Consider the following 20717-nt stretch of genomic DNA (forward strand, 5'->3'; position numbering starts at 1 on the left):
AATGCATTGTACCACAGTATCCTGTGGTCCCCGATATCTCCTCCCTGTTAACTGCCATTGATTCAGAAGCAACGTTCTTTACTGTAATCGATCTCAAGAACGCTTTCTTCAGTGTACCCATTGACCTGGAGAGCCAATATCTCTTCGGATTCAGTTTAAATGGACGAAGTTTCAAATTTTCCCGCGCACCTCAAGGATTTACAGAAAGCCCCAGCATCTATAGTCAAGCACTGAAAAGACAACTAGATTGTATTCAAATGCCAGCTAATACCGCTTTACTACAGTACGTCGATGATCTGCTGATCACCGCACGAAGTGAGCCCGATTGTGAACAAGCATCTCTGATAGTTTTGCATTTTCTGGCCGACAAGGGACACAAGGTGTCTCCTTCGAAGCTACAATTCTGTGTTCAGCAAGTTGTGTACTTGGGTCACTTGCTGTCCAAAGTGGGGAGACAGCTCACTCCCGATCGCATTCAGTTAATTGTAAACATGCCCCGACCCCAGTCACAAAAAGAAGTGCGGGCCTTCATAGGCCTCACCTCGTACTGCAGACAATGGATTCCTCAATATGCATTTCTAGCTAAACCACTCATCCAGTTAACGACACAGGAGGCAGCGACTTCGACTGTCCTCCCTTGGACTCAGGAACACACACAAGCCTTTGAGGAATTAAAGAAAGCTTTATGCCAAGCACCAGTTTTAGCGACACCATGTTACAGCAAACCGTTTACACTTTTTGTTACAGAACGTGACGGTACAGCATTGTCTGTCCTCACTCAAGATCAAGCAGGTTCACATAAGCCTTGCGCTTATTTTTCAAGCACATTGGATTCAGTAGCACAGGCACTCCCTGCATGCTTAAAGTCAGTAGCAGCAACAGCGTTAGCAATAAGACAAAGCGATTCAATTGTTTTAGGTCATCAGTTAACAGTACAAGTTCCACATTCTGTAGAGGTTCTGTTAAACAGAACCCAGACTCAACACTTAACTATAGCACGACTGACAGGTTACGAATTGACATTATTCCAGCCACACATAGAAATCAGACGCTGCAGTATCTTGAATCCAGCAACATTGTTACCTACAGTTATGACAGATCCAGCCCCACATGATTGTATAGAGATTATTAATGCAGTAACAAAGCCCAGACGAGATTTAACAGATGTTCCACTGACAAATCCAGACCTGACACTTTATGTGGATGGTTCATGCATGAGAACAAGTACAGGAGAGTTAGTGGCCGCATATGCCGTGACCACTGAAACTGAAGTTAAAGAAACACATCGTATTGATACACTGTCTGCTCAAGCGGCAGAGCTCATCGCTCTGACCCAAGCCTGTATTCTAGCAAAGAACAGAAATGTTAACATATACACAGATTCCCGTTATGCGTTTGGAGTCGTACACGACTTCGGCATGCTCTGGCAGGAACGAGGTTTCCTGACCTCTCATGGTACCAAAATACAGCATGGTCCTCTCATTCAAGCACTGTTAGAAGCAATACATCTGCCTTCAGCCATATCAGTCATGAAGTGTAAAGCACATACTAAAGCCACAGATTCTGTTTCCCAGGGTAACGACCTGGCAGATCAAACTGCAAAACATACAGCGCTGACTCCCACTCAGACAACTGACACGACAAAGATAACAGATCCGACAAACTGCATGACAGTCAGGGATCCCACACTAGATGTTATTGACATTCAGACACATGCTACTGCAGACGAAATAAAGAAATGGACCGAACTAGGAGGGATCCAGACAGATCAAGGTTGGATGACGGGAAAATCTACATGGTTTCTCCCTGACTCTATGGTTCAAGTCATGATAAATACCGCACATAGTCCTGCCCACCTGGGAGAGAAAGCCATGCTAGACAGTTTACAAAATCTCTGGTACAATAAACACTTACGAGCAGCCGCAAAACAGAAAGTGCGTACTTGCATGATCTGTTGTCAGTTCAATCCAGGTAAAAGCGTCCCTGTAGAACAAGGTGGATTTCATCCTCCCGATCACCCTTTTGAAGTCCTCCAGATGGATTATATCCAGATGGACCGTTGTCGAGGATTTAAATATGTTCTCGTAGTTGTCTGTGCTCTGTCCCGTTGGACCGAAGCATACCCAGTTCCCGATTACACTGCTCCGACCACTGCCAAACAGTTGGTTCGTGAATTTTTCCCACGGTACGGCTTGCCTCGTGTCGTGTACTCAGATAACGGTCAGCCATTCTCATCTGCCCTAATGAAAGAAGTTTCCTTGTTATTAGGATACCAGTGGAAGTTCCATTGTGTCCGACATCCAGAAGCCGCAGGCCTTGTTGAAAGGCATAATCAGACATTAAAGATTCGCCTTGCCAAAATATGTCAGGAAAAGGGGGTCGACTGGATAGTCGCCCTGCCGGTGGCACTATTCTATATAAGAATGGTCGCCCATTCGAGATCAGGGCTATCTCCGTACGAAGTGGTCTTTGGCAGACCACCGAATATGTGGGGGACGCCCATTCCTAAAAAGATAACCGATGTTGATTCTAATATGTTGACAGATTACCTTGCCTCCTTGATGTCTGCACTCCAATCATGTCGTTCACAGGTTGCCGCAGCTTTCCCTGACAACACCGATGTGAAGGAGCATGATGTCCGCCCCGGTGACGTTGTTTTAGTCCGGAACTTCGACAGGAAAAGTCCGTTGGAGCCCCGCTGGAAGTCTCCGAAAACCGTTCTACTAACAACAAGGACCGCCGTCAAGTTGGAAGGAAGAAAGGGGTGGGTCCACCTAAGCCATATCAAAACATTCCCAGGACTGAAACCAGAACAAGACACACCCACCCCCACCAAAGACTGTGATATCAAAGACCTTTCCGAACACAAACGAGAAAAAACTCCTCAAGAACAATATCGTATGAAGTTGCGATCTAGCAAGTCAGACAGTTTAATTGTTTAAGTCCTCCCCTAGGTGAATCGGTTAAATAGTTTCTGACATGTATCCCCTAGATCGAGTTAGAGAGAGAGAGGAAAAGAAAAGAACATATTGCAAATCACTTCGTAGTCACTGCATAGTGACACTAATAATTATGTTTATTCTAAGTATATTAATAATTGTTGCTAGCATCTTATTACCCATATACTACCCTATCTTCAAGCGTGAACAATCTGCTTACAATGTCTCTGCTGAACACACTTTTAGTGAATTACCTCCTCATGAGCTTTCCTACAGACTTGCGCTGCGCAACAATACATTCATTAGTATGTTACATCATTCTCATCAAACTAACAATGCTACAAATTGCTGGATATGTGGCCGACTCCCTCCCTACCAGAATTATAAGGGAGCCCTGCCTCTCTTTCCTTACCCGTTCACTCACAATGGCTCCTGCGGAGCATGGTTTAAGATAATTAATTCATTAGATCCCGACATTGCTGTTTTCGATGGGGGTTGGGTTTGGGGAAACCTGAACTTGGTCCTACTAGACGTCTGTTACCCGGATAAGGAGGGACTCCCCATTAGAATAGGAACTGATCTAGAAAATGAAGTATATGGATTAGGTAATTACACAATTAGCCTTATAATTCTTACTGTCGAATCCAAAGCCGCACCAGTTCTACCTATTATGTCAGTACTGCCAGTCATTGGTGAATTATGTATCAAGAAGAAAGGTTCCGTACACTTAGGTCATAGTAAATGCACTACTGTGGTCGAATTCAGTGATGATGGAAAATCATCTTTCAAAGCTATCAGTCATTCTTACTTTGTGTGTGGTCATACCGCATACATCTGTCTACCTCCAGATTGGGATGGTACCTGTTACATTGCATTCCTTCTGCCACCCGTTTTCCTAGCTCCTTCTGATTACCATAGAAATAGCAATCTAGTAAAGAATAGACCCAGAAGAGATGCCCCCCTTGTCGACTACACAGAAACGGCATGGGAACAGTACACTGACTTTAATAAAGGATTCTTTTTCTTCTTAGGTCCTGTCCAGAATAGTAAATTAATACGCAGATTAACTAGAACACTTGAAGCCGTAGTAAATGAAACTACCTCCGCCTTAGGTAACTTAACAGAAGAGCAGTCCGCTATGCGGGTTGTTGTCCTTCAGAATCGTCTTGTAATTGACGTCATCTTGGCAGATAGAGGTGGAGCCTGTAAGGTCATCGGGTCAAGCTGCTGTATTTTCATTCCACAGAATGCACCCTCTGTATATCAAGCTATCACCCGTCTTCATAAAATTGCAAATCAGATACATCAGACTCCAGGCACCTGGACTTGGTCCGGTTGGTTCTGGACAACGTTAACAGCTTGGGGATGGAAGATCCTATCCTTCCTAGGCATTGGCCTAGTCCTAGTATTCAGTTGCTGCCTATGCCTACAGTGTGGGCCAGCGATCTGTGGACTGTGTGCCACTTCTTGTATTGAACATTCCAGTTTACACTCAAAACGTAACCGAAAGAAAGAAGAACAAATGATGTTACAAGAACAGACTGATCGATTCATGAGGATCGATATTTCATGAAGGGTCCGTAGGGAACAAGGAGGGAATGAGGAAAATTAAATTTTGGCCATGATATGTTCCCTAGCGCGTACCCCACCGACTCCATGTATCAGCTTAAAGTGCATGTAACTTCCCTCCTGTGACAGCTATGAAGACGCAAATACATTTGCGTCCACCGTTAACTTGTCCTCTTTCAGATCCACCATGAATGGATTATATAGTCCATTCCTAAGTATGCTATGCCACCGTCTTTTTGTAGTACACTTTTCATGTATTCCTGCTCTATCCAGAGTAGGCCCTGAATTCCTGCCATCTGAACCTCTTTTGTGGCTCCTGACTCTGCCCAGGCTACCTCTCTACTCGTGAACTCTGTCCTACTTTCAGCGCGGCCCCTCGCGCTCAGCTCAAGCCTGCTTTCTGCCAAGACTGACTATAACCTTCGAGTTATCTGTTCCGTTCCCCGAGAATACATTCCTGCCTACTAGATCCTGTAAACATCCTCTCCAGCTGCAGAGCCAAAAGGCCGACCTGTCTTAATGCAAGTAATTCATAGTCTCCGTTGCCATGCTTCCATGGAAGGCCCCGTGCCCCCACGCTCCACATGTAGACACTCAGGCGCTTATACACGCATCCACAGTTAGCATAGAATAGCCTCTACCCTAGAGACCTTTCCGCCCAGATAGTATAGTTCCTAAACATCAGATATCAGATATGATAGAAGTACAAGTTGATCTGACATGCCAGACTTCTGTCTCTTTCCGTCAGTGTAAATGTCAAGACCCCTGCACCCCGTCAATCACACGTCATGCAGCTGCGTGCGCATCCAAGCTTCCGATTTCTGCTGACATTGCAACATTCTGTTAGCACCACCCCTTGGTGCCACCCACTTTCGTCACCTATCAGTGACGTTTCTAGCACACACCTCTAGTTCACGCCTAGTTTACGCCTCTTGATGATGTATTGGTACCACGTGTATACTGTTATCTTGTCTTCTCTCAGCTGTTACGCCTCTCACACTGAAACTTATGATGTAAATCAAGTATATAAGCTATGTAATGTCAATAAACGTGAGCGCGCTCATCTATCCCTTCTGACACCCCTGTGGTGGTCAGAACATGATATCCTGATTCCTTTATGAGGAATAAAACCCTTAGAAACTCTAACACCACGGACTCTGTTTTCTTTCCTTCTGATTGAGTTATTATTGATTAAGTACTTACCTGCATAGAAATTAAGAGAGTAAATTAATTATTTACGTCACGGTGAGGAACGAGGTGATCCATTCAAGTGCTTTTCCTTGTATTCCGATGTTTCTGAGGCGTTGTAAGAGGGTGCTGTGGCAGACTGTGTCGAAGGCTGCAGAGAGGTCGAGGAGGATGAGGGCGACTGTGTCTCCATTGTCCAGTAGAGTTCGAATGTCGTCTGTTGCTGCGATGAGGGCGGTCTCAGTGCTGTGTTTTGCTCGGAAGCCAGATTGTGAGGAGTCGAGGGATTTGTTGGCTTCGAGGAAAGCGGCGAGTTGGTTGTTGACAGCTTTCTCGATGACTTTGGCCGGGAAAGGAAGGAGCGATATGGGGCGGTAATTTTTGAGTTCGGTGGGGTCCGCTGTGGGTTTTTTCAGAAGGGCGGTGAGTTCAACGTGTTTCCAGCTTTCCGGGAAGGTGGCGGAGTTGAAGGAGCAGTTGATGGCGTCTCGGAGGTGCGGTGCTATGACGGAGTCTGCTTTGTTGAAGATGTGGTGCGGGCATGGGTCTGAGGGGGATCCTGAGTGGATGGAGTTCATCAGGCGGATGGTGTCCTCAGTGGAGATTGGGTTCCAGTCGTTGAGGGTGTTCAAGGGGGGAGAATGATCAGCATATGGTTTGGTGGGTTGGTCTCCGGGTTGGTTGTCGAAGCTGTTGTGGATGTCTGCAATTTTGTTGTGGAAGAATAAAGCCAGGGAGTCGCATAGGGCTTGAGAGGGGGTGATGTCGTTGGAGTTGGCCGAGGGGTTGGTAAATTCCTTAACGATGTTGAAAAGTTCCTTGCTGTTGTGGGCGTTGTTGTCTAGTCGATCCTTGAATGCTGTTTTCTTGGCCTTTCGGATTAGTTGGTGGTGTGTGCGGGTGGCGTTTTTGAAGGCGTCCTTGGTGCTAGTGGTTGGGTCTTTTTTCCAGGCTTTTTCAAGGGAGCGGCAGAGTTTCTTGGACTTCTTAAGATCATCGTTGAACCATGAGGCCTTCTTGCTGCCAGGTTTGCTTTGACGTTTTTTCAGTGGTGCTAGAATGTCGGCGGTGTTGGATAACCATAGGGTGAAGTTGGCGGCGGCTTGGTCTGGGTTAGAAGAGTGGGCTGGGGTGTTTAGAAGGAGCGATGAGGAGATCTGGTCGATGGTGATTTTGTTCCAGTTTCTTTGCAGAGTTGGTTGGAGGTGGTTGGTGGGTTTCGGCTTGTTGTAGGTGAAGTGAACGCAGCTGTGGTCAGTCCAGAGGAGATCCGTGGTGTGGCTGAAGGAGACATGGTTGCTGGAGGTGAAGATGGGGGGTCGAGTGTGTGACCTGCGATGTGGGTGGGGGAAGTGACCAGTTGTTTAAGTCCGAGGTTGGCGAGGTTGTCCAAGAGGGTGGTGGTGTTGCGGTCGTTGTTCTTTTCAAGGTGAAAGTTGAGGTCTCCCAGAAGGATGTAATCTTTAGAGGGGAGCGCGTGTGGAGTGATGAAGTCCGTGATGTCCTCACTGAATTTTGCGCGGGGTCCTGGTGGTCTGTAGAGGAGGGTGCCTCTGAGTGTGGTCTTGGGGTGGATGTGGATCTGGAAGTGAAGGTGTTCAGAGTTGGCGAGGTTGACGTCAGAGATGGTTGAGATGTGGATTGATTTTTTATGGACGATAGCGATTCCTCCTCCTGTGTGGCCGGTACGGTCCTTGCGTGTGATCTTATAATCTTCAGGGATGGCAATGGTGATGTCTGGGGTGGAGGAAGCGTTCATCCATGTTTCTGTTAGGAAGGCGACGTCTGGAGAGATGGTGTCTAGTAGATTCCATAGGTCAATGGCGTGTCTGTGGACCGATCGGGTGTTGAGAAGGATGCATTGTAGGTGGTTGGGGTCGGGAATCTGTGGTGAGGTCGTAGCGGAGATGTTGTCGGTGCCGCTGAATTTGCAGGAGTAGCAAGAGAAAGGTCCATGGGTGTGTCCAGGAGCGGCTTGGACGCAGTTGGGGGCGCGACCGGGGTTAAGGGCTAGGAGGGTGGCGGCATCGTAGGTAATGCGGGAGGGCTGGGCAGCACGAGGGGCAGGGGGCCTGGCGCTGGGCGCGGTCCAGGCGCGGACGGGCGTAGACGGGCTTACCTTTGGCGCACCTTCGGCGCGGATTGGGCGCGAACGCTGCGCGTGAACGCTGCGCGCGACAGCAGCAGTCATAAGAGGGTGGGGAGGGGGGAGGGGCGAGGGAGGATCCGATGGGAGGCGGGTGCGTGGTGGAGGGGGCGGGCTCAGGGCAAGACAACAACACAGCAAATGGCGGCTGCAACGCGAGTGCAGACCGGGTTGGGGGGAAATGCAGAGGTAATTGGCAAAAGTATTTTAAAACAATTATAACACAGTGAACAAATACAGGAACAATCGAGCGCACAAGCAGGCGGGCACGTTAAAGCGCTAAGTGAGGCCAGCAGCGCTATGCAGGCTAACGTGAAGATACAGTGGAGCAAGCAACTTCAGGCGATAGGAAAGTTCAGCAGCGCTAAGCACACGATACCAGGCAGCTTTGAGTAGGAGGCAGCGAGGGCAGAAGGGAGCGACCGTTCCCAACGTAGTCGAGGCGGTCACAGCGCTAGAGTGGACAGGGGTGGACATGGGAACAATCCAGCCCTAACTGCTGAAGCCATGTCTTCCCTGGACCGGAAACAAGCACCCTGGGGGGGCATATGACCATGTCTGAACTGGGGTGGCGGAGTGAGCTAAAGAATGGTGATGGATTAAACCCAGATCAGTTGACTGGGGGTGAGTGTTTGATTTGCTCAAACGCTTCGTCCATCATCCCCTTTTGTATCGCTTTGTTCGCCCTAAGTTGGCAGGGTATGGTCAGACGTTAGTCCCTTACTCACTTTGCCACTGGATTCAAACTAGCCTGGCTGATGATGGCTGAAATGCCAGGAACCGGTCCCAGGATGCTTGTTTCCGGAGAGTGAAAAAAGGTCACGACATAAACATTGAAATAGGACTACTTCACCACATCTTCGGCTTAGTGAAAGTGGCAGCCATTTTAAAGTGTTGCTCAAGTTCATAATGATATTGCTTTCTTGACACATTTCTTGGATCAGAATTTTGTATACCCACTCAATATAATTCATTAAGGTGTATTTCGTCATTTTCAATCAAAATACGATTGATGACATTTCAATCAAAATACGATTGATGACATTTTTCATGTTTTTCACAACAAAAATTATTAATAAACAATTCCGCCCCATTGGGCAAACAATGATGATATATCCAAGGTACCAAGAAAACAATACACCATATTTTCTTTCATATTGCAGTATATACATTATTTACAATTCTGCCCATGTGGGCTTTTTTTATACAGTCGTACTCATGTAACACTGGCTTCTCACTAATGTCCCCATATTTGTGATGATGGTGTCTCCGTCTCCTATGATAAAAACATACAAGCGATCAATATTCATCTATTAAAATATGTACAAACAAATGACAGGCTACTTTACTTCTTTCAACAGTGCATCTAATCATCCAAATTAACTGATAGTTCCTCATCCTTGTTTAAATATATAACCTACTGCCAGTAGGTAGTTATAGTTAGGACCACTTTTCCATAGGAAAAACGTTTTTTGATTTTCCTATATCTTTGGAGCAGTTTGAAGAATCCTCATGAAATTTCCCAAAAGCAGTGTGTTGGTGATTCTAGTTGTGCATGGGAAGTTTGGCGGCGATCCATTAAGCGGGGTCCGAGAAAAAGACGGGGTCAAAAGAAGTGCCTTTTTTCATGTTAATCCCCATAGACTCTTCAGACATGCCGGCAGCCCAAACAGCTGGACAGAATTACACCAAATTGGGCAGAAAGATAGCTTTTGGTCTGCAGATTATGTATTTGTTATTTGGTGTAAATCTGTTCATTAGTTGTTGAGACATTTACGGAAATTCAAATTTGTTTATCTACAATCGCAGCTAATTTGCGACAATTTGTGAATGCATGCACTAACAGGAATGCCATGACTGACTGGCCGCCGCCATTTTAGTTCATTTCATACTCTTTGAGACTCACGCACCCACTCACAGACCCACTCAAGAGACTCACACTCCCACTCACAGACCCATTGATACACTTATGCACCCACTTAGATTCATGCACCTACTCCGAGTGCTATGCACCTACTCACAGACCTACCCAGAGTGCCATGCACTCACTCACAGACCTACTCATAGACTAATACTCCCCTTCACAGAGCAACTCAGACCATGCACCCACTCATAGACCTACTAAGAGACGTATACACCATCACAGACCAACTCAGACATTCCTGCACCCACTCTCAGACCCACTCTGAAATGTATGCACCCAGTCAAAGACCCACTCAGACTCATGCACCCACTCACAGACCCAGAGATACTATTATGCACCCACTTACAGACCCACTCAGAGACTTACACACCCACTTACAGATCCACAGAGACTTATACACCCACTCAGAGATCCACTCAGATACTCGCCCACTCACAGATGCACTCAGACTCATGCACCTACTCACAAACTGAGCTGTCGTTCAGTGCACCCATTCTATTGTGAACAAGTGTGACAAATCCAGGAGTTTAAACTCCTTTTGCAGCCATTCCTTCACAAAAAGGGTGCATTAGGACCTTCCTGTCCCTCCAGCATGTCCACAATCCAGATGTTGCTTTGGTGGAAGTGTCCCTCTACATTGTCCGCTCTACCCCCAAGGAATCTGATTCGCTCCAGTAGTTGTCCGCTCTACCCCCAAGGAATCTGATTCGCTCCAGTAGTTGTCATCTGTTGACCACATCATGGACTCACAGACTGCTTAAGTTCTAGGGGCTCTCCTTTTGTTTTTATCTTGACTTGAATAATGCTCAGTATTAAAACCAATTATCTAGGTTATCCAAATGCAGTTTTAATATCACCAAAACACAACCTCTCGCCGCTACCTACCACCTTTATCCTGCTCCAGTGGAACCACTGCATTTGTAAAAGGCCCATAGTGACCTTAAAAGATCTCCATCAAAAAACCCCACCAAGAGGACTGTTGGCTATTGCAACGCCCACCCACTAATGTTGAAGTGTGCCCCCTTGGTGGATGAGTGTCTGTGCATCCTGAAGAGGATACTCCCCTGGCCTTAGATGCAACAATCAACATGGGCAACTTCTCACTGTTGACTTTCTTTTCCACATCGTACCACACAGAACATCACATTGTTGTGTTATATAATATTGATGGGAGGACATGTGATGAGCTCGGCAATTTCTCTTGTTCCCTAGTCGGTTGGCATCTCAATCATCTGCTTTTGCAAATCTGCTGTTTGAAGATGAAACTTCTTTAATACATTCTCATCGTTGTGGACTGTTTCCACAAGTCTCTATTAATCTTCTCTTAGCAGGCTGAGGGCATTCATAACAGGGTCTTCATTGGCCTCTAGGGTATTTTCTATCTCGCTATGGTTTGTAGGATCATGTCCAATTTATCAGATGCAGTCACAGGAACAGGAATTCTGTTTGTAATTACTGAAGAAAGGATTTGCTTACCTTCCAGTTCGATCACCATCCTCCTGTTACTCAGCCACGGGGTTTTCTTGGCTAGCTTATTCTTGCCCATCAGGGAGGGACAGGTTCTGTGTGGCTTTTTGTGTGAGCATAGTCTGTCTCATCCCCAGCTTCCTGCTCCCATGCGGAAAATAACTGGTGCAATACGACAGCATCCCGCCTTACCTCCGGAGACCTGGTGAGGCATGAGAAGTCGAAATCAGAATTATACTTCTTTAAGTTCTTCAGGGGTACAGCTTCACACTGTCAACTATCCGCGCACTCCAGCTAGGGTAATCTGATGAAGTGGACAGAAAGGGAAACCTCCCCCACCCCCCCCCCCCCCCCGGCAAGTGCCAAAGAGATGTTTCTTCTTGCTTTTACATCAGCTCTTACATTCAGATCAGAGTCTTGAATGTCACAAGTCAACAGAAAAATAAGATAACCTTTATGGAAGCCCTACGCCCATTCATGGGAGGTTTAGACAGATGTACAATATACTAATAGCCCTCCCCCCAGGGTCCCGAATAGAACTTTGACTTCTTGCTTCTATGTTGAAGGGGCTTCAGTTTGTCCAAGGGAGGCCCAGGCTCCTCCAATACTCCTCTCGAGGTCGGTTTGCAGTCTGCGTACTGTGATGCACCCTGCGTTTTTTGTTATCCTTTTTTCCTATAAAAAAAGAGGCAAAAACAAAATCCTCCAGTGATGGCTGAGGGAAAGGCACCTTACATCACCTTCACCAGAGGCCTTGAAGTGAGAGGACAGGCAGGAACCTGGGTTGCCATTCACCAAGGTCACTCGCTCCGCTCTCCTCCTGGCACCAGAGACCCACACAGCAGTCCAGTTGGCTAGGAAGGAACCTCACAATGAAACAGCAGGCCAGGGCCCTAAGGGAATTCTCACCGTCATTAAGGAGCTCCCCCAAAGGGCCATCTAAGAATAAGCAGTAGGATTAGGGGACCTCCATCACTATCAATCAGTCCTTCTTCAGGACATCAAACAACGCTCTACTCACTGCCATGGCGTCGCCATTAATTCACTCCTCTCTCCTGACTGTATTGCCTTGTGTTGTCTGCCCGGGGCAGCTGCCCATGATTCAGCGCACTGGTTCAGCACTCTGCCCAGTAACCAGGCCTCGCCAAAACGCAGTGTGGCCTCCAGGAGTTCAAAGACTCATGCTGCTAGGTTGCTTCAGAAAGACTCTCCTCCTGTTAATCTGGTGGATAACTGGGCTAGGGAGCAGCAGCATGGCCCTGATGCAGTTCGCCAGTGGCCCCCAATCTGCCAGTGAGTGCAGATAAATTAGGCCCAGCGCCTTGTCTGTAGTCTGGGCTGTGAGGCAGCCCCACACAGCCTCTGCAGTTTCAATGTGTTCTGTCACCCCACTTCCTCGATGAGGCTTGCCCCAGGTCAATCGGGCATGTAAGGGCTTTGTAGACCATAGTTCTATATATCACTAGCTTTAGTCCTCTGATGGCCACAGATTTTCTTTGGGCCAACAGAATCTCTATGGGAGCACAGCGTTGCCATTTCCGTGCCCATGATCAGTGACATCAGGCCCTATTCACAAAGGTAAATTTACATGTTTGGATATACTCACCTGTAAATTTGCTCCTGTGTAAGTCTAAACTTTTTCTCTATACTCAATTTCCGAGAATAGATTTACACTTAAGTGCAAACTTGCATCTTTCCACCCCATAAATTCTGGAGATGGAGGAATCTAAAAATTAATTTATAATATAAAGTTTACAAATAAAAACTTTTCACATTTAAGCAGAGATTTCTGCCATTGAAGTGGAGCTCTCCCTATTGGGAAAAATAGTAACGATTATTAATTGTTAAGAAAATATTGCAAATATTTTAATGTCTAATAATTTGATAATATTTAATCTTAACCTAGAACTAAACAAATAAAATGTTTCACCTCATTAAATAGTGAAATATTTTACTTAAATTATTATAATTAAAATATTTATCAAAGCCCGTCCTATCTAGCATTTTAATATTTAATATGTATTAAATATAATTAATTGTATGTGTTTTGATATTAATTTTAAAATAGATTCATTTTATTGAAAATATAAAAGGTGAAAGTATTTGTTTTGTTTAGAAAAATATCTTAGTTTTTATATAAGAAAATATATATTCTTTACTTAATCTAACTTTGAAATGCTAAAATCTATTTTATGTATTTGATTAAAAAGTTGAAATAATTTAATGTATGTAATATTATTTCCTATGGGGCTTTATTTTAAGCCCCTGCCACCATTACTTTCTATGGGAGTGAGTTCCAATACCTGTGATTGGCTATGACTGGTGGTATATTTTCACCAAGACTAAGTTGGCGTACGTTTACTACCACTGTGTGAACTTATTGGCTGTAGTAACTTTAGAAGTGTAGTCTGTGAATAGCAATGGGCTTAGTCCCCTCATGGCAACCGGACCCCCCGCCCCACACATGGATAACCTATAAACATTAATAATACACAGGACACCGTGTTTGGTTGGAAAGAAAATGCTGCAGGATTTATTACATACAACATATGTAATCATGATGGGTTATCTTACGGGTAATCCAAGGGCAGGCCGCATTCTCGCCACCTGCCCGCCTGATGAGCCAGGCAGCACAATGTGGAACCACCTGTGTGCTGCCCCATATGTTAATTAACTATGCTCACGCCCCGAGGGGCGGAGCGCAACTAGGCAACCCCCGGTTGTACAGGCCCACAACCGCCCGAAGGACTACTGAGGTGCCGACACGTGTACCCGGACCTCCCATGAAGTCCAGGTGTTAGGCTCTGGCACCCCTATGTGCCTGCTGAGGTACACCGCTGCACCTCTCTGCTTCCGGATCACCCTGTAACTCCGCCTGCAACGAAAAATGACAATATTATAAAGTTCAAACCACCCCACCCCCAGTTGGCGCACGGGTAAGAGGTAGGGAGGGGAAGTGCGTCCAAGCTGATAGCCTGTCCGTGGCGAGGGGCGGCAAAGAGGCCTGAACATGGCGAGGGGGACTTAAGTACCCCTCGCCCGGCCTGCCGCCCCCCGAAGCACGTCACTGGGCCCACCCCGTTCCCTGCTGGACCCCTCCTGCCCGAGGGAGGAGGGAGTACCTGCATGCAAGGGGGCGGGGGGGAGCCCCCCGGCGACTAAGGTGCCGCCCTCTTGATGGCCACCGGGTGGCCTCGGGCAGCTGCATAGTCCCCTCATGGCAACCGGACCCCCCGCCCCACACATGGATAACCTATAAACATTAATAATACACAGGACACCGTGTTTGGTTGGAAAGAAAATGCTGCAGGATTTATTACATACAACATATGTAATCATGATGGGTTATCTTACGGGTAATCCAAGGGCAGGCCGCATTCTCGCCACCTGCCCGCCTGATGAGCCAGGCAGCACAATGTGGAACCACCTGTGTGCTGCCCCATATGTTAATTAACTATGCTCACGCCCCGAGGGGCGGAGCGCAACTAGGCAACCCCCGGTTGTACAGGCCCACAACCGCCCGAAGGACTACTGAGGTGCCGACACGTGTACCCGGACCTCCCATGAAGTCCAGGTGTTAGGCTCTGGCACCCCTATGTGCCTGCTGAGGTACACCGCTGCACCTCTCTGCTTCCGGATCACCCTGTAACTCCGCCACAGCCCGACCGGTGGCTACCGCCGCCGCCCGGGCCCCCCCATCCCCTATGCTCCTTCCTACCTGCAGCCTCTCTCCTGCAAAGCATCATACAAATCTAGGAGAAAAAGGTCCAAACCCACTGGATTGAGATGCACGCCATCTAACTCAAAGTAACCTTTTATCTTATCCTGAATCATCTCATGGCGGATGAAACCAATTCCTCTCTGCGAAGTGAATTTGCGCATGTCACGGTTTACCCTCCTCCTAGACCTTTCTATGGCTTCGCATGACCTTGCGCCCTGCCAGACCCTGCGTGGGAGCAATTCGGACCACCAAACCTCACAGCTCCCCAACATTCTGCAAACCTCCACAAGGTCCGCCTTCATTTTATGCAGCAACGCAGACCTTCCCATGTTGGTTATGTCGTTGCCCCCCAGGTGAATGACCAAGTGATGCGGCGGAGCGCCCCCTGTAGCCAGGGAGTGTCTGAGTCTGGACAAGAGGCCACTCCAGCGCATGCCCGGGAAACCTAACCATACACACTCCGTGTTGGAGAAACCCCGCATCCAGTTCCTGGTGGCAGCCCATCGACCTAACCTGGAGACAGTTGAATGGCCCAGAACCCAAACTCTCGAACCTGTCAACACAAAAGACCCCAATCAGTTTTTTGCTCTTTTATTGCACGCTTAACACAGCAAATAAAACGGTACATCAAAGCAACATGCCTATTGTTCCAATAAACTGTAAGGCCCTTGTGCAACATAGCAAAGAGAAAAGGTACACACACAAAACATGCATATTGTTCCAATAACTGTAAGGTCCTTGTGCTACACAGCAACGAGAAAAGGTACATCAACAAAACATGCATATTGTCCCAATAACTGTAAGGGCCTTGTGCTACGGGCGGACATAGCGCTTGTAACAAAGCGACTCCCAGCGCCCCACCCTCCTAATGCCTTCTGCCGGCATACCTGCCCGAGAGGCGGAGGTGGCCGCCCCAATACGAAAGGAGTGGCTGGAGAATCGCTTCCCCTCGCCAGTCAGGCCCGCTCGGGCTAGGCAGGCCAGCATTATTCTATCCATCTGGTACCTGGTGAGGGGTGAAAGATCCTCGTGCACAAGGAGGTAGCCCGCCACAGCTGGCCGCAGGGCGAGGTAGTTTCGGACTGCCGCCACGGGGCAGCCGGTTTGCTCCTTAATGGGAGTCAGTACAATACGAACCCCCTTTCTCGTTTGGTCTGTCTTGGACTTCCTGAGCGTGACCGTCATGTCTGAGTCCAAAGCGACATCCCCCAGGCAGAGGGCATCGCCAGAAGAATCGGTCTTGGAGCGTGCCACCAGCTCGCTGCTCCTAAAGGCCCCGAAAAAAGCGAGGCAGAAAGCTGCCGTGAACAGGGTGGCCTCAAAGTGCGAGCGGGCTACTGAATGCAACACCCGCAGCATGTCCTGCAGGGTGCGGAAGTCGATGGGCGCTCTGTTGTCCGGAGCCCTGGGCTCATCCCGTGACCAGCCCTTCAGTGCTGCCCTGATGGCAAAAGCCTGGGTGGGATCCGTGAACCCTCGTAATTTGGCGTCGTGGCTGATGGCCGCCAGATGTCCGCAGACCCAAGAGTGGGACTTTCCTATTTTTCTGGCCCAGACAATGAAAGCTCTAACTCTGTCCTCCAGGGGGAGCTCCCCCAAGCCCAAATCATCCACTATCCTGTGGAACGTGGCAAGGTGATTTCCATAGCGTTTCCTGGTGCTTGGTGCCAGGGCCCTCTCCCCCATGGCTCTTAGTTCCTGGTCCACTCCAAGATGCGCCATAGCTCCGGCGGGAAAGGGGTCATCTCCTCTCTCGCCTGTGGGCAGGCCGCCCGGAAACGTTCCCACTGAAAACGAGAAAGTGCATCCGCTGCAATGTTAATGACCCCAGGGATGTGCCGCGCCCTAAATTCCAGGTTGCAGCGCAAGCTACTTCTCACTAGGTCCCTCAAGAGGCAGAGGACCAGAGGACAACTGGCCGTCTGACCGTTAATCGCCTGGACCACCGCTAGGTTGTCCGACCAGAAAAGGACCTTCCGATCCGACAGGGGGCCGGGCCAGAGATGGAGGGCAATGATGATGGGAAAAAGTTCTAAAACAGTTATGTTAGCAGTGATACCTCGCCTGCGCCATGCATTAGGCCACTCCTGCGCACACCACTGCTCGCCCAGAATAGCTCCAAAGCCCTCCCTCCCCGAGGCGTCGGTGAACATGCTGAGTTCTGTACTGTCCGCCCAAGGAGCCCTCCAAATGACAATGCCATTGAAGTTGTCCAAGAACTCCGCCCATACTTCCAAATCCTGCTTCATTCCCGCTGAAAGTTTCACAAAGTGATGGCGTTGGACTATGTTCGCCGTTGCCCTGGCTAGTCGTCTTGCAAAGACCCGCCCGGCCGGGATGACCCTGGCTGCGAAGTTGAGTTTGCCGAGTAGGCTCTGTATGACCCCCAGCGGTGCCTTGTTCCTCCCGAGCAGATCCCGAATGTCCCGTTGCAGTTCCTGCACCTTGCGAGCAGGGAGTCTAGACATCCCGTTAACCGTGTCTAGCTCGATGCCCAGGAAGGTGAGAACCTGCGCTGGGCCCTCAGTCTTGCCCTGCGCCAGAGGCACCCCTAGGTGGCCTGCCAGATCCAAAAAACACGACAACCCCTCACTGCATTCCCCAGTTCCATCCTTCCCAATGAACAAGAAGTCGTCCAGGTAATGTGTCACCGCCTCGACCCCATGCTTAACTGAAAGAGCCCACTGCAGGAAGGTGCTGAAGGCCTCGAAGAAAGCGCATGAGATGGAGCAACCCATTGGCATGCATTTGTCGAAGAAGTACTGACCTCCCCATTTGAACCCCAGAAGGTGGTGGCTCTCCGGGTGTACTGGCAGGAGCCTGAATGCCGCCTCGATGTCGGCCTTTGCTAACCAGGCCCCCTTTCCCGATCTCCTGATCTGATCGATGGCGGTGTCTAGTGAGCTGTAATGGACGGAGCATGCTTCCTCTGCCAGCCAAGAGTTAACCGAGTCCCCTTCTGGGAAGGACAGGTGGTGAATCAACCTGAAAGCCCCCTGCTCTTTCTTCGGGACAACTCCCAAAGGAGATACCACGAAATCGGGGAGAGGGGGGGAAGGGAACGGGCCCGCCACCCTCCCCAGGAGCAGTTCCTTCCGGATCTTTTCGGTTACCACCGCGGGGAGGTCCCTGGCTGATTTCAAGTTGTCCGCCTCCCTGCTGACCCTTGGGCCTAGGTACGGGATCCTAAAACCTTCTAGAAAACCTTCGGCTAGCGTTAACCTGTCTTTGGCAATGGGGTAGGATCCCAGTAGTGCCAGCAGGTTGGGGATGACAATTGGAGAGGGGCCCTTGTGTTGGAGCTGCCCCACCTGCATGGTGGGCAACGGTCTAGTGTGGATCAGGGGCTCCCGGGGGGGGGTTTGGATGCAGGGTGATGGGGGGAGAGGGTGTTGCACCGGGCCATAGGAGGGGCTGTTACTTCTCTTTTTTCTGGTTGCCCCCCGCTGAACCTTGTTTATCGCAGGAGGTCGCTGCGTGAGAGCCGCTGCATTTGCTGCATGTGTGCGAGAATCTGCACGCTTTCCCCCATGTGCAGTTCCCTGCATTGAAAAGTCTGCATGTTCCCACAAATGCTCGCTTCCCCCCCCTATTGTGGGCCCCGCTGCCTCGCCCCCCTCGAAAGGATTGTCTGAACTGACTTTTCTTCGCTCGCTGTTGTCCCTTCGCTACCTCAGTTTTCTTGTCGCTAGTGCCCGTTTTGGCAAGACCCTCGGCCTTCCCCTTGCCCATGTGCTGCATCCACAATCTGACCTCTATCTGATCCCATTCCAATTCGGGACACATCGACATCTTCTTTCTAAATTCATAATCATATCTGTACCAGCCTGTGCCCCCATTTTCCGCTTCCTCAGTAATAATGCTCTCATACTGAAAGAGCCCCTGCGCCTGTTCGGGAAAGCGCTCTGTTATTACTGCCGCTAATATTCCAAAAGCCTGCCTCCAGTTTTTGAGTGATTTCTCGGGCCATGCCTGGTATCGTGCCTTTTTCTCATCCTCCTTTGCCCCCACCTTCCTGATGTCAACCCCTTCCACCCCTATCATCAGAAGGGAGAAGATGTCTATGAACTCCCTGCGCCAGATGGCCTCCCTACCCGCCTGTGGTACCAGCCAGGCTAGGGAGCATTTGCCCGAGAGCAGAGGAGCCATGGTCATCCTGGAGGGCGCCGGGATGCTCGGCGAGGAAAGTGAAGTAGTGGGTGGTGCAAGGGGGGGCACAGCGGAGGAGGTGGACGATGCCGTGGCCGGAGGGACTGGAGAAAGTATCAAAGACCGCTCGGTCGCTGCGTGGGGGGAGGACAGCACTGGCGCGCTGGGGGTCGCTGAACCACTGCTGCCGACGCTTCCCTGTGAAAGTTGCCCACCCCACGCGTGCGCGAAAGACATCTCTGATGTAACTGTCGGGGCAGGGGAGGCCGCAGAACCCTCAACTGCCGGCTGCGCCGCCCCCTCCCCGCCCGCTCTCATTTCGTTCATGAATTCCTGCAGAGAGCTGGTGAGCTTACCCAACTCATCCCGTGTGGCAAAATTCGAAGGGGGGGCCACCACCTCGCGGGGTGGCGTAGCCTGGACCACCTGCAAGGGGGGTGTGGCTGCCGGCACGTGTACGATCACGTTCCTAGCCACCTCAGGTGCACGGCTTTTGGCTGGGGTCGGCTCTGCTGGAAAGTCCTTGCAAGTGGTCTTCTTATGTCTCTTGGACCTCTTGGGTCCAGTGTCATTGTCCTCCGTGATTTCCTGTAGTACCGCAGGGGTTGCCACAACAACCCCGGAGTCTTCTTGGCTGCTGACACCCAGTGCTTCACTGGCCCACGCCACCCCCTTGTGTTTTGTGCACTGTTATTTACATGCCTTTCCTTAAACCTTTTCTCACCCCCCCTAAACCCCACCCATTTAGGAGTAAGCATTATCTATTATCCGGTCAAGCACTTTGGTCCCATACGTATATCCAGATGTATGGAGTGCTCCACAAACATGGCAGAGATCTCCACACCGAAAAGACAGCAGCTGCTCCTCCTCTGATAGGGTGGATGAGGGGTCTCCCCACTGCTGAGAACCCGCAGACACAAACAAGAAAAATATGATAATGCATTTTTTCAATTTTTCAGCGCTGTCACTGAGCAGAGTTTTGGGGCCTTGGCCATCCTAATGGACAGCAGCAGAGATCAGGTGTGGTGGGCCATGTAAGTGCGCATTTCGGTTTGGACGGCCAAACTGACAGGCGCACTTAGATTTCTCCAGCCCGAGCTGTTTTGCACAGCTGGGTGGAGAACAGGCACAGGCTCCCTGTCCCTGAGTGAGTGCCAAACCAGTCAATTCAGACCAATCCTGGCGCTGCTCTCTTGCTGGGTAATAGTATTAGCAGTATGAGAGCAGCATCTGGATTGGCATAGGAGTGTCTGGGATCCTTTGCGCCACCCCATGGACTGCCAGACAGGCAGAAGAGCATGGAGGTGAAGGTCGGCAGAAAAGTTCTCTTTCATTTTTTTTTTATTGGGCACTGTTGGTGAGGGGGGAGGAAAGGGTTGCGTACACTGTGTAAAGGAAGACCGGCTTTTTGCAATGTATTCCTGCAGTGTTAGACTTAAATTGTTGTGGGAACTGCTTTTTAATAAAAGATCTAATTTTCCCTCCTTAGCTATTCACACTTCATTGAATTGCATGGCCACTATTTTTGTTTTTATTTGCCTCAATTAATGTATTGTTTTGGAGGGAAGCGAGAATGCATCTTTGAATTTGCTAAAAAAAAAAACCTCCATGTAT

The 20717-nt window shown here is 49.1% G+C and overlaps 2 protein-coding genes across 2 annotated transcripts in view; one reads left to right on the plus strand and one right to left on the minus strand.

Annotated features, from left to right (window-relative positions):
- Positions 1–20717, plus strand: part of LOC147710601 (prostaglandin G/H synthase 1-like) — a 570882-nt gene that overhangs the window by 191249 nt on the left and 358916 nt on the right. The gene's annotated exons all lie outside the window — the stretch shown is intronic.
- On the minus strand, positions 15768–16640 carry LOC147710603 (uncharacterized). Its single transcript, XM_086922476.1, has one exon. The coding sequence runs from the start codon at positions 16638–16640 to the stop codon at positions 15768–15770; it is 873 nt and encodes a 290-aa protein (XP_086778602.1).

Source organism: Lissotriton vulgaris, chromosome 5 (assembly GCF_964263255.1).
Source record: "Lissotriton vulgaris chromosome 5, aLisVul1.2, whole genome shotgun sequence".
NCBI lineage: Eukaryota > Metazoa > Chordata > Amphibia > Caudata > Salamandridae > Lissotriton > Lissotriton vulgaris.